At 50.0% G+C, this 14765-nt stretch overlaps 1 protein-coding gene across 1 annotated transcript in view; it reads left to right on the forward strand.

Annotated features, from left to right (window-relative positions):
- Positions 1-11540: 11540 nt before the first annotated feature.
- The window catches only part of LOC149747257 (ral guanine nucleotide dissociation stimulator-like), a 32030-nt gene continuing 28805 nt past the window's right edge, over positions 11541-14765 (forward strand). Inside the window, exons 1-2 of the mRNA XM_089897346.1 lie at positions 11541-14072; positions 14154-14184. Coding sequence (XP_089753472.1) covers positions 13909-14072; positions 14154-14184 — 195 coding nt within the window. The 5' untranslated portion in view covers positions 11541-13908. The remainder of the gene's footprint in view (positions 14073-14153; positions 14185-14765) is intronic.

Genomic DNA, 14765 nt, shown 5'->3' on the forward strand with positions numbered 1-14765 from the left:
TCTGGATGATGAGGTCCCTCTAGTTTGGGACCTGAGGGCTATGACACAGGTTGGCATTCCCCTGGAAGCTCCTCTCCTGGGTACCACCTTCCCCTCCATTTCCAACAGTGTGGGGTCCTTCACCATCCCAAGATGCTCATCTCTTAATGCTCATCCTCTTATACTTCCAAGCCAAGCCAGTTTTCCCTACCAGACTGGAATGGCCTAGATATACCTTGACTGGCCAGGAAGGATACTCTGCACAGGTCCCATTTCTACTAGAGCTGGGAGGCAAACCCAGAGATCACTGGGGCCCTAGGCCTGTTTACCTCTAGGCAAGACTATTTTAATCCTCTCTGCCACCTGAAGTTGGGATTACCAGCTTCCAAGGACATTGGCTTATTGGGGCTTTATCAGATTCATCAAAACCTTAATTACTTATTGATCCTAGCCAGCCCAGTCCCTTTAGATCCTGATAACCTCTGGGGCTGTAAAAGCTGCCTCCCCCAATCCAGGCTCCCGGGCAAGCAACTCTACCTGATGAACAAGTTCACCCTGACTCCAATAACCTGACTGGAGAAGAGAGATTAGCAATCTCTGGGTCATATGATACAAACCCATTTTACAGAGGGGAAAACCGAGGCTCAGAGAAAGGAGTAACTTACCCAAGGCACCAGGTGAGTTGCTGCACCCAGGACTCAGTCCTCTTGGTTTGCTCCTTACTACACAAAGATGTATTCACAGAAATTAAAACTGGGTCAATAAATCCTTCATTTGCACAGAGTTCAGCCAACACAGGTGATTGCTTTTTCTAAAGAGATCTTCAGTTATACTAATTATAACCGTATTTATTTAGCATTTACCATTTGCAGGCACTGCACTCAGCACCCTACATTTTACTAGAAGACGATATTCCCATTTTCCACTTGGGAAGGGAGGGTGCAAAGAGATAAACTGGGCCCATCAGCACTCTCAACTGGAATACTACTGGAAGCCAGTAGTTTGCCACCAAACCTGCAGGTGAAGTGTCAAGACAAAGAGAATATGGTGGTCCACTAGGAAGTCACGATCATCGTCACTTAAAGCTTCTTCATTCCATAAAGCAGACCTCTCCTTTCTCTGTCATCTTATTTCTCACCCCAGTCAGTAACTGGACGGAGGAGCACCAGCTGGAATCCTGACACTCACGGGAGCCTGTTGCCCGGGCACATTCCGTGGGGAGCTGTCTACTCCATGTAGAACTACCACTACCCAGCCCCTGAAGAGATGCCCCCTCTCCAATCATGCTCCTTTAAGCAAGCCCCCAGATTAAACAAGATACTGTACCATGAAAGATTGCATTCCTCCCTCGCCAGCATAGGGCCCACCTGGGATTTCTGAGATAATTCAGCCCACACCTGCATGAAGGTTGCTACTGGCAAGACACACCAAAGCCCAACCTGGAGGATTCTCTGCAGGCCATGGCACAGAAGACCAGCTCTCCTGAGAACACAAGGAAGAGGGCAACCCAAGTCCCAGGGTCGGTCCCCCACCGCCACCAGGGAGAGGTCAACCAGCATCTTAGAAGGAGCCAGGCTTAATGCCCTGCAGCTTCAATTCTGGGCTGGGCCCTCCCTACCCATGGGCTCCAAGGAACCCACAGCTGGCCAGAATCTGAGCTGAAAAAATCCCACTGCTACTTTCCTCTATTAACCCACTGGGTTTTTCAGAAAGAAAGAAAGAAAGAGAGAAAGAGAGAAAGAGAGAAAGAGAGAAAGAGAGAGAAAGAACGAACATTTATTGGTTACTTCATCCTTTCCTTCAGTCTCGGCATTTGGTCTTCTGTTGTATGTTCATTTTCCATCTCTACTTTGTCTTCCTTACCCCTTCTTGCCAACCTCTTTCATCTCATTTTTACTGTTTCTCAGCTTGTATTTATTTTATTTGATCTTCTTTTATATTATTATGTTTTTTATTTTATTTTTACTCTGGTTAGCCCCATGGGTTTTTACTTTTCAATTTCCTAGGGCAGCAGTCTTTTGCATCACTCTTTCCATTATTCGAGGCTTTCTATTCATTTAGTCTTGGGTTTTCTCCATGTTGGGGGTTGGGCAAGTGAGACTGAAGGTGCCCTCCCTGCACCCACCTTGCAGGAGCTTCCAGGGCAGGACCCACTAGTACATGCCGGCCCCCCACCCACACCCAGCCTTCGCACCCTTTCCAGGTACCCTTTCTAGGGCACTGCCAATGGCACATGCAGGTGCCACATCTGGCAGCCCTGTCGAGGAGGCTTCTGTTTGCTGGAACCACACCCCACAGGCTAATGAGGAGGAAGGAAATCACACACAACATGTCCTTCCTAGAGAGGAACATCTCATTTTTGCCGGGCAGGGGCCCCTCTTTTTCACCATTATATGTTCCATAAACTGGGGCCCAGTTTGGAGTGTGCAGTCTGCTTAGAACCAAGATAGTCCACAAAGTTACCAGTGTGAAAAGTTGCTTCCTTCACAAAAACAAACTAGAACCTCAGAGGTCTTGTCCCTGGACCCAGGCTCTCCAGGCAGGGTGGGTGGCAGGACCCAACACCAGCTCAGGCCCATCTGGAGCTCTCATGCTGATGTCCAGCACTTCCCTTGGCCCCTTGGAGTTCAGCAAGGTCCCTCCCTTCCATAGGTCCCTCTGAAGGGCAGAAGAGGCAGGCCGCAGTTTGCACAAAGGCATTACTAAATGCCAAAGGACAGCAACAGGGGGCAAGGCCCGGTTCCCAGGAAGGACCCTGAGCAGTCATCTCAGGCCCAGGCATCCCAGGCAGCCTGTGTCCCAGCCTCCTCCTAAAGCAGTGATCCTCCAGGTGTGTGTCCCCCAGCCTGAATCCAGGGTGTTCTTTAGAGAAAGTTCTGGCTTCCAAGGCTCTAGACCCACCCCACTTCCTTCAGGCTTGACCTGTGTGCGCCAAGTCCATTGTGTGCAAGGAAAGCGTTCTCCTGCTGAGAGTCTAAAGTTTGAAAACCTCAGCACTGACAGTCTCTCCTGAGCCCAAGGGCTGGTCCAAGCCCTTCCCAGTTTGCATGCTGGGATCCCTGGTCCCCCACTACAAGGCCTGAGGAGGCTTGTCGTTTCTGTCCCTGGCCCCTGGGCCCTGCAACTCTGCCTTTTTCACTTGGGGGAGCTCCTGATTCCCCGGGAAGGACCAAGGAGCAGAGAACCAAAACCTAGCCTGCCTTTTTCCAAGGAAAAACTCAGGCCTCCACACCCTCATCAGCCACTGCCAAGGCTCCAGACCCAGGACATGGTCGCCTCTGCCCCTGCCGCCTGCTGCAGTGGGCCCCTCAGTGGGCCCCGCACAGGCTGAGTTGAACCCGTGAGCTGAGTTAAGGAAGATGACGCACTTAGCAAGCAGAGAGAAGAGCAAGAGGAAAAGTATGGAGGCAGATGCATGTAAGGGAACACAGAGAGAAAAGCAGCAAGATGTGGAGGGGCCAGGATGGAAGGTGCCAGAATAGTCCTGGTGGGAGGTGCTGAGACCAGTCTCCCTACTTTTCAGACATGTCTCTACAGAGCAGGGGCCTGAGGTGGCCCTGGGCAGCCAGAGACATGTCGACATGCATGTCCTCAGTGGCCATCTTAGGGAAGCCAGAGGGCCACTGATCCACGATGCACAGTCAAGACAGAGGGGTGAAGCCCTTGCGCCCCTGGCCACCAGGGAGCTCACAGGAGGCTGACCCATCCTGACTCTGCACACATAACACTCTGTGCCAGTCCTATGTCCTCTGCACTCATGAGGGATGAGGCTGCGGATGTCCACAGGTGAGGAGGGGCCCCCGGGCTTGCTGGACCCCAGACCCGGCCTGCTCCCGTCTGTGATGGGACACCCAAGTGTCACCCCTCCCACTGGGCTGGGAGCTGCACACCACAGGCACTCTGAAATGAATGTGAGAGGCTCAACGCACCCCACTGCATCCCATCCCAAGTCAGGTATAGCCCTGCTGCCCTTACCCAGCGTGGGCCTGTAACCTCTCAAAGCCAAGCTTCCCCTTTCCCAAGGGGCAGGGATTGGGGGAACTACATCTGCCTGGAGCCCTGGCTCACCTGGCAGATAACCTCTTCCCCAGACCCAGGCCTCCAGCTAGAAGCAAACCCTAATGAATCAGATCACCCTGCTCATGGACACACCCATTTCCAGAAGCAATTTTTCTTGCCTATAAACCTCTTCTTTTATGCGATGATGAAATGAAATTGTGATTGATTTTCTCTGTCTGGGTGTCATGGCGCATTTAGCACCCTGTAACCCCGAAGGATGAAGGTGCTACCTCCTGGGGATGCTTCTGAGGACTCGGCTTGGAGCAGGGACTGCCCAGTGCTCCTTCAGATGAGGCGGGGAGATGGCACAGGCCCTGGATGCACCGCTGATATGCTGGGCAACCTTGGGCAATGTCCCTAAATTCCCAGACATTCATCTGGAAAATAGAGAGGGAGACCCAGCGTGTTGGTGGGGGGAAACATGACAGGGAGTAGGAGAGAGCAGAAGCCCCACGGAGAGACCCCAGGAGAGGAAGGGAACTCTGAACTTGCCAAGTGCCAGGCCTGGGTACAGCAGCCGTGCACACACCTCACTGCAGAGAAGCAGCAATGCCAGAAAAAAAATCAGTTGGAGATGGGGATAAAGGTTTGCTTACCTCCCAGGTTCACTGTAACTGTCTCCAGAACCAGGGGAGATTAATGATAAAAGGGGATTGGAGGGAGAACCTGCCCTAGGAGATGGGAACAGCCCTCAGAGATCAGAAGGGAGGGCAGGGCTCAGCCACAGAGAGGCCCAGTCCTCCTGTCACCTGCTCATATGGTTGGTGATCAGTACAAGACCCTCTAGAATAGGGTTCACATCCCCAATCTACAGGTGAGATCACTGAGGCTCAACACAGCAAAATCTCTGGACAGTTAATGGGTGTGATAGGCTGAAAGGTGGTCCCCCCAAAGATATTGATGCCACAATCCTCAGAACCTGTAAATGTGACCTTTTTTTTTTTTAATAAACCTTGTGTTTTATTTATTTATTTTATTCATTTATTTATTTTTGGCTGCATTGGGTCTTCGTTGCTGCACACGGGCTTTCTCTACTTGCAGCGAGCGGGGGCTACTCTTCGTTGCGGCGCGCGGGCTTCTCATTGCGGTGGCTTCTCTTGTTGTGGAGCACGGGCTCTAGGCGCACTGGCTTCAGTAGCTGTGGCACGTGGGCTCAGTAGTTCTGGCTCGCAGGCTAAGAGCGCAGGCTCAGTAGTTGTGGTGAACGGGCTCAGTTGCTCCGCAGCATGTGGAGCTGGAGCAGGGCTCGAACCCGTGTCCCCTGCATTGGCAGGCGGATTCTTAACCATCGCGCCACCAGGGAAGTCCCGTGACCTTGTTATTTAAAACTGTTTCTTCAGATGTGGTTAAATTAAGGACTCAGGATGAGGAGATTGTCCTGGATTGTCTGGGTGAGCCCTGAATTCCATCATGTGTCCTTATGAGAGAGAAGCAGAGGTGGACACACAGACAGAAAGCAATGTGACCATGGAGATAGGGATTGGAGTGATGCAGCCACAAGCCAAGAAATGCCAGCAGCCACCAGAAGGTGGAAGAGGCAAGGACAGATTCTCCACTAGTGTCTCTGGAGGGAACATGGCCCCACCAGATTTCAGACTCCTGGCCTCTAGAATCGTGACAATAAATTTCTGTTGTCTTAAGACGCCTCATCTGTGGTAATTTGATACGGCAGCCACAGGGAAGGAACAAGTGACATTGGCTGAAGCTTTGCTCCTGGATAATAAAAAGGCAAGCACCTCAGAAGGAGAAAGACATTACTCTTCCCCCTTCCCCTTTCTTCCTTCAGACCTGGAACGTAAACAGCAGATCCAAAAGACAGACTGCCATCTTGTGACCTTGAGAAGCCAAGCAGGAGACTGACAGCCTCATCCCAGGATGGCAGAGCTACCAGATGACAGTGGTGGGCTTTTTCAACCCTGGACACACAACAGTCAAGCCCTCAACTAGTTAAACTACTGGAGTAAAGTTCTCAGTCGTTCGTAACACAAATCCTAACTGATAACCACCAACCTGAAATAACAACTGCTGACATGATCGTGTTTTTCTTTCTGTCCTTTTCTCTATTGAGGTATAATTTTTACATACAAGAAGACAAAGTATCATACCTGAAATTATTTTATTTTTTAGTGCTTGTTTATTGTCTGTCTCCCCCCTATAGAAGATAAGCCCCACAAGAAGGATAGTGTAATCTCATTATGATTTTATTCTCTGTATCCAGAACAATGTCTGGCATGTCTAGATGTTCAATAAATGTTAGTTAAATCAATGAATTAATTAATGAGTGAATGAACATTTTAATGCGAGCCCTTCCCCTGGCCATGAAATTGTTTTCTGAAACCTTGAATTTTTTGCTGAATACAGCTCTCTCCCATGCATCTATCATACTTTACTTAACCAGTCACTTGCTGGTGGACATTTTTTAACGCTACTGTAAAAATACTCTTACATGCATTCCAGGCCTTATGCAATTATTTTTTACGATAAATGCCTAAAAAGGTTATGCATAATTTAAATCTCTTAGTACATATTTCCAAAATTGCCTTCCAAAGCAGTTTTTAAAACCAATTAACATTTCCACGAGAAATTTATGACAGTGTTTCTCTACACCTCCACCAACATTAGGCATTATTCATTTCTAATGTTTTTTCATTTTGGTACATGAACAGTTATGTCTCGCAGTTGTTTTAATATGCATTCCTGATCACTGGGGTCACAGATTGTTCTTTCACCAGCTTGAGGCTTTTTGGCAGGTTTTTTCAGGCCCCAGGCTCCTGTGGGGGGATGGGGGGGGTGGAGGGGTGGCCTTGAAGCCTGCATCTGCCATCATCTACTGGAGGTATGTGAACACAGACTGTGAAGGTGGGGTCCCCTTGGCCAGTGTTCAAGGCCTTCCAGGAATTGTGGGGGAGGAAAGCCAAAGGCTAGATCCCTGAGATTCCAGGACTGGAATCATGGAGCTGGGGCCTTTCTTTACTGGAAGCTGGGCCACTCCCCTGGTCCCCTGCTAAGGGCCACGGTGGGAAAGACATGTGTTCTGGTGTGAGACCCAGAGCCTGATGGTGGGAACTTGGGAAGCCACAGGTGGGGACAGCACTGTGCTTGGGGGCTGGCAAGGGCCAAGGTAAGCTGATGCCAGGCCTAGAGAGACCTAGTAGGCTGTTAAGGACTTCTGAGAAGCCTAAGCAGAGTTAGAAGAAGGAGAAAGGGGTAGGTATTCCAGGAAGCATAAGCAAAGGCACCAAGCAGGTTCAAGAATGAGGTGTGCTCATGCCCAGATCAGCCCTGTCTTCAGGACCACATAGCTAGCCACAGCCTGGAGCAGAGACGCCCCCATGCACATCCTCATGGCCACATTCTCCCTCAGTTGGTCACAAACCCAGAAAAGCGCCAGGCCACAGCCCAGGCCAGCCTACTCCCTAAGGAAGGCCATCATGGAGGTTGTTAAAACATCTCCTGCCCCTCACCCTGCAACCCTGCAACACAGCACTGTTACCCCATTTCACAGATGTGGAGATTGTGCACCAACTGAAGAGCATTGTCTAGTACCTCCAGGCTGCACAGGGATAGAGAAAGAGCCACAAGTGCCCCGAGGGTTGGGAGACTCCTGAAGGAGGAGCCCCGGGCCTGGCAGAGAGAGGGCCACCTCCCTGTTCCCGTGCCCACCATGCCAGACCAGAGGAGATGGACCCAGGGACTCAGTGCCAAGCTTCCCAGGCTGGACCTACTGTCCTGAGCGGGGGCAGCCATGGTGCAATGCTGCCCCCTGCCGGCGTCCAGGGAACAGGCCCAGCTGCAACTGCGATGAGGCCCCCAAGAGACAGGACCTGGCTCTCTGGGCTATATGGTTGCCTTGACCTGGGTGGGGATTGTTGGGGAAGCTGTGCTGGGCGGTAGCGAAGTCAGAAGCCAGAGAGATTCAGATCTCAGTGAAAATAACAATAACGGCCATCATTTACTATGAGCCAGGTACTGCTCTAATGCTTTACATATATTGTTAATTCATTTACTCCTAACTCACTTCTTAATAGGGGAGGCACACTAATTATCCCCGTTTTACAGAGGAGAAAACTGACATACTAGAAGGTTATGTAACTTGCTCAACTAAGAAGTGGCAGAGTGCCCCAACAAGGTCTCACTTTCTGCAATTTCTAGAAGCTAACCCGCACGTCTCAGCCACAGCTGCAGAAGAGCAGACAGGTGTCCTGTAGCCCCAATTACGAACCATTCTTTCCTTGGGCCACATGGAAGGACTGAGGCCCTGGATTTCACATGGGCCTGGGACTTCTCTGAGCCTTCCCACGGAGTTTAAAAGGCTGGAATCTCAGAAGACTCCAGAATTTAAGGGAATGACCCGAGTCATCCTTGTCCTAGGACACCCAAGATCCAGATGGAAAAGAGCCCTGTGGGCCTTTGTGAAGAACACCTGTGTGCAGTGTCTGTCCTCCCAGCCGCAGACAGCTCTGGCCCTCCTGTTCTCACCCTGATTACTGCAAAAGTTTCAAGCTCAGTCCTCTCCCAACCATATGTGAAATTATGACATCCTGCTTAAAACCCTTTACTACAACTCAACAACAACAAAACAAACAACTGGATTTAAAAATGGGCAAAGGATTTAAACAGATATTTCTTCAAAGAAGATATACAAATGCCCAGTAAAGATGTAAATAGATGCTCAACGTCTTTAGTTATTAGGGATATGCAAATCAAAATCATAATGAGGTACAACCTCACACCTACGAGGATCAAAATGTTATAAAAAAAAAAGTGTTGGTGAAGATGTGAAGAAATTGGAACTTTTGTGTACTATTGGTGGGAACGTAAAATGGTACAGCCACTATGGAAAACAGTATAGCATATTCTCAAAAAATTAAAAATAGTATTACCACACATGCAAAAATAAATTCTCTAACCCGTATGGTGATGGGTGTTAACTAGATTTACTGTTGTGATCATCTCGTAATATACACAAATATTAAACCATTATGTTGTACACCTGAAACTAATATAATGTTATATGTCAATTCTACCTCAATTTACAAAAAAACTAGCAATATATGGACTAAAAAAATTACATGTGGTCTAGCAATTCTGCTTCTGGGTATATACCCAAAATAGTTGAAAGCAGGATCTTAAAGAGATATTAGTATAGGCATCTTCACAGCATTCGCTATAGCCAAAAAGTGGAAGCTACCCAAGTGTCCATCAAAAGGTGAACAGATAAATAAAATGTGGTGTATACATACGATGGAAAATGATTCGGCCCTATAAAGGAAGGAAATTCTGACACATGCTACAACATGGATGAATCCTGAGGACATAAACTGTATGAATAAAACAGCCCCCAAAAGACAAACATTCTATGACTCCTCTCCTGTGAGGTCCCTAAAGTAGTTGGATTCATAGGGATGGAAGGTAGAATGGTGGTTGCCAGGGGCTGGGGGAGGGAGGATAGCTACAGAGTTTCAGTTAGGGAAGATTTTTTAAGTTCTGGGTAAGGAAATCCCTGGTGGTCCAGTGGTTAAGACTCAGTACATTCACTGCTGTGGGCCCAGGTTCAATCCCTGGTCAGGGAACTAAGATGCTGGAAGCTGTATGGTACAGCCAAAAAATTAAAAGTTCTGGGTAAATGTACAGTTCTGTGATGTCTGTTTTACTCAACATTTATTCAAAATTTAATTTTGTTTAACTTTTTTACTTTTAATCATATAAAATACTGTTTAACATAGATAAATATGAAACACATAATAGAATTATCTAAATAGTATTTCAGTCTAGTATATATAGGTAACGTGGGTGTTACGAACTAAAAATCCTGCTAAGTTATATATTTCTTACTACTAATAAACATAATAGTTACATCTTTTATTCTGTCTTTATTTATTTATTTTATTGGAGTATAGTTGATTTACAATGTGTTAGTTTCACGTGTGCAGCAGTGATTCAGTTATACATATACATATATATCTTTTTCAGATGCTTTTTCATTATAGATTATTACAAGACACTGAGTCTAGTTCCCTGTGCTATACGGTAGGTCCTTGTTGATTAGCTATTTTATATATAGTAGTGTGTATAAGTTAACCCCGAACTCCTAATTTATCCCTCCCACCCCCCATCCCCTTTGGTAACCATAAGGTTTTTTTCTATGTTTGTGAGTAATAGCAACGTGTTTTTAAAGCTCTGGAGCTGGATGGTTGAACAACGGTGTGAGTATATTTAATGCCATTAAATATACTCACTTAAAAACAGTTAAGATGGTAAATTTTATGTTATGTGTATTGTATCGCAATTAAAGATTAAAATTAATTAAATTAAACAAATCCTCTTCTGGCCCCTCTGACTAGTAAGCAAAGGTCAGACTCCTCCAGCTGCATTGAACATCCGCAGGACTGGCACCCAGTAAAGACTCCTGCCCTGGGGACTACACCAACCCTCAGGGCTGCAGTACCGACAGAGTTAGTGGGAGGGGAGGTAGATAAGCCTCTGACAGCGTCGGCTTTAAGGGGAAGCCCCGCCCTGGCTCTGGCTTGCTTTCTCCTTCTCTAAATTCCACTTGGAAAACCGGAAGGGAGAGGCTCTGGGAGCTCCACAGGGCCTCTTCTCCCGGGGTCGCCGTGGGGCGACAGAGACCTCTGGGCTCACCTGCAAGCTGGTGGTAGGAGTCTCCAGGCTAACCACCTGAGGTTGTCTGGGGTCCCAGCCTCCTGCCACTTCCCCTAGCGAGTACTGGGGCCCAACAGGCTAGACTGACAACTCCTGGGGACCAAGGCAAGCACCGTCGGGGAGGAACTGAGGGCCCAGGGAGGAGCAAACTCCAGCCTGTGAAGTAAAACCTGCATGGGGAGTCACCCAGGTAAAGAGCTCTGTGGGGTCCCAGCCTGGGGTTTTTGAAGGCTGGGGAGGAGTTTCTTGGAAGAAGAGACAGAGGCCAGTGTGGCTGGACTGAGCGGAACAGGCAAGGTGGGCTGCTGGCAGGAGGAGGGGCGTGAGGTCTGGCTGAGGACTGGAGCTTTTCCCCAAATAGCCTCTGAGAGATTTCCTGTTTGTTAGCAGAGTGACAGGAACAGGCTTGTCTTTAAAGATCCCTCTCTTGAATCAGAGGAAGTAGGAAATGGAAGCAAAGAACAGGAATCAGGGACAGTGTCAGCGTCGGCCTGGACTAGGGGAAGGGAGGGAGATGCAGAGAGGGGATAATGCATTTTGGAGTTGGGATCCAGGGCCAGGGGATGAGCTGACTGCATGTGGGGGGTGAGGAGGAAAGAGGGAGCAGACAGAGCCCCAGGGTTCTGGTCTGAGCAGGTGGAGAGATGGAGCTGCCGATGCATGGACATGGGGGAGGGGGTGGGAAGAGAGTCCCAGAAGGCAGTCTGGGGCCAATTAACACTTAGACCCTTATAAGATTAGCTCAACTCTGATCTACTTTCCTAATGAAGTCACTGGGAGAAACTGCTTCCCAGGGGATTTTGAGCAAGGCTGAACATCTTACTCCAGGTGACTAAAAATTCTCTTGTTCCTAGTGAAGTGGACTGTTTATACTGGGGTTGGGCCTGGATGTCATGTTCCAGCCAGCCTCAGTCTTGGGGAGAGGCATTCAAGGACAGGAACATAAAGGCAGCAGCAAATGAGATTGTCAAGTCTACCTGGTGATGGCAGCCCTTCATCTGCCAGTCTATCCCTGGGCCACTATGTGTCCAGCCAGGGAAGCCGAGCCTGCCAAGCTGTGTGCCCCATGAAGGTGTCCGTCTCTCTGCTGCCAGCACTGTGGTGATGAGTGTGGACAGTGCAGCCTGTCTGTCTGGGTCTGTCATCCCAGCTCCAGGTCCTGCTCCCTGTATGGCTTTGTGTCACAGTGTTACCACGGCCCAGGCCAAGGCTGGAACCCCTCTCCTCGGGTCTACTCTGGAAATTAGAAGCCGTTAAGACCTTCGGAAGTTCTTGCCCATCCCTCCCTACGTGGGGGCAGTATTCTTCTGGCCTCCAGAGTGAGAACCGGCACACGTGCACACGCACACACACACACACACACACACAGACGTGCACAGTGACATTAAACAAGGTCTTATGGGGTGGGATCAGAAGAGGAACAGACATGGGGGAGGTAACAAGAGGAGAAAAAAGGGATTGGAGGCACAGCCTACATGTGACACCACTCCCACATTTTTGAGTCCTTTTCCCATCTATACCTGAGGACATCCCGAGAAGAACATTCTAGAATCATTCCCACAGTGCAGATGGGAGACAGATAGGCCTTGAGAGACACAATGCCTTATCCAGGATGGAGAACAGGTATGAATGAGGAGACGAGTCTGGAGCCCGGGTCTGTCTCCTGAAAGCTGCCCACAGACCCCCACCCTCCGGGGGTTGTGGAGAGGGCTGCGGGTGTGACTGTGTGAGATATGGGCTTGCGTGGAGGAGAGGGTGAACAGTTCGCCACCCAGAGTGCTATGTGGAGAGCTATTGTCTGAGGAGGGGACTCAAGTAATGGGGCCCCTGGGAGTGAAGTCACTTCCTGGACCACAAACTCTAACAGAGCTTGGAAGCCTTTAACCAGGCACCCACTTTCTAGTGACAGCCCCAGCTCATAGAGAAAGATGTTCTCCTGCTGTGGCCCGACTTCCCGGGGCTTCTGCTTCAGGGAACCCTGGAGTGAGAGGTTTTTCAGATGCTGTAGACGTTGGTTCAATCCTCAAAACCAACACCTCTGGTCATTTACCAGGAGGTCACCTAAGGTAACATAAGGTGGCCTAGAGCAGGCCAGTCCAGGCCCAGCCACCTCTAGGAGCCCACCCTGAGCAGGTCCACATCCCTTCATCTCCATGTGGAGGGAGGGGGACTTGATGGGAGCGTCCCCCCTGGGCAGGAACTGGCTGGTGTACACTTGGTAACTTGGTGGTCCTGTCACGGTCACACCCGAGGACAGGGCTGGCATGGGGGAAAGAGGATTCCTGAGGTGCCAATGTGAATCCAAGGCCCTCAGCTTGTCAGCTTTTTCTCTGTCCTTGGAGGTCTGTGCAGAGTTGTAGGCGTGTGTCTGGGGTGCAGGTGTCTGGTGGGTCTGAGAACCAGCACAGACAGCTGGACAAGGCTCTGAGGCTTTCTGCCTGGCTGCTGGGCACTGATTTCTCAGGGCTCCACACGGGAGATCGGACAGGAGCCGGTCCACGGAGCCCCCTGTTCCATCTCCCTGCAGGAGGGGCAGGTGCCCCACACCAGCAAAAGAGCCCAGGGCAGGCTCAGCGTGAGGAGACTCCACACCCAGGAAGCTCCGGGTCCCAGAGCCACCCTGGTCCTCCCCTGGGCTCCGTCCTAGAGCCCTGCTCGCAGAGGAATCTGGACCCCATCTCCTCTCCCACCTGCCCTACTGCCCAGTCCCTGCTTTGTCCACCTATTTGTAGGAACCTCAGAAAGACTGATAGCATCTACTTCATGTTAAGTCAAGGGTGTTTCTGCCTTTTTCTACAGATTTTCCTGTTTAAACTCCATCCTCAGGTGTCCCTGTTTGCCTGACAACCCTGATCCCTCCCACCCTGGGATCAGCCTCTGTGTTCTCATCCCTAGAATGGCATATCTTTATAACAATCACAGGGATGATGCAGTTAATACAGGAAGGAGCTCTCAATACTGTGCTACAAACTGCCCTGAGATCCTAATACATTTAATCATTGCCCACGGCCAATTCTACTGGTGACTCCAGAACCTTTATTCTGCTGAGGGCACTCCTGCCCCATCTCCTGCCACAAGTCCCTGAGACTTGGTCTCAGCTCCAGCCCCAGCCCTCCTGGTGGTCCATGGTGCTTCCTCTGACTCGTGTCTCTGCTCCGTTCCACCCCAGGGGAAAATGTGTCCACAGGGGACAGGAATGGGACTCTCATGGTATGGAGTGTCCAGGCAGGCAGGCTGGAGAAGCTGGTGGGCAACCTGGTGCCTGCCTTCTTGGACAGCGACCCCTCTGACCTCCCCGCCTTTCTGGGCACCTACAGAGCCCTTGCAACTACCCAGCAGGTGCTGGACCTCCTGCCCCTACTGGGACACTGGTGACTCGGCCACCTGCTAGCTGTGAGATGTGGGAATGTCACTACACCTCTCTGAGCCTCATTTGCCCCTCTGCACGCTAGGGTAAAAGAGGACCAGCCCCCTAGGATGACTGTAGGGTCTAAGTGAGTCCTTCATGGAAAGTCCTTTCTGGGGACCTGGCCCCATGGAAAGGTCTGCCGGAAGGGCTGTGGTTGTGCTACATTGTCATTGTTCTCCTCCCCATGAGGGAGCCTCTGCCTCATTTGCCACTGTGCCGGTGGCCTTGGCTGAACTGTTTTCCCACTTGAATGTTGATGTGTGATTCAATTTGGAGTGAGAGCAGAGATCCCTGCGGGCGAGCAGTGGGGTCCAGCACACTCAGATATGTGTGATGGGCTCATTCATTCTTCAAATATAGAGGAAGGCCCACTGGGTGCAGGCATTTTTCTAGGAACAACTATCATTTAATGCATCGAGCAGACAGCAGCCCTTCCCTCCAGAGCTTCCATTCTCCCTGGGGTCACTGTCACACTGGCCATCACATCCAGGTGTCAGCACAGTCCATGTGACGCCTTCCTGGCTTCCTCTAGGTACCGATGCATCCTCCCTTACTCTGATGAGGACGGCGGACACCTGCACCAACTGAAAATGTGAGTGGGCTTTGATTCAAGAGGGAGGGGCTCCATTCCCCAAAGAGCTCTGTAGAGATGTAG

This window comes from Delphinapterus leucas, chromosome 16, assembly GCF_059928025.1.
Source record: "Delphinapterus leucas isolate spDelLeu-1000000601 "Yukka" chromosome 16, BTC_Dleu_Yukka2, whole genome shotgun sequence".
Taxonomy (NCBI): domain Eukaryota; kingdom Metazoa; phylum Chordata; class Mammalia; order Artiodactyla; family Monodontidae; genus Delphinapterus; species Delphinapterus leucas.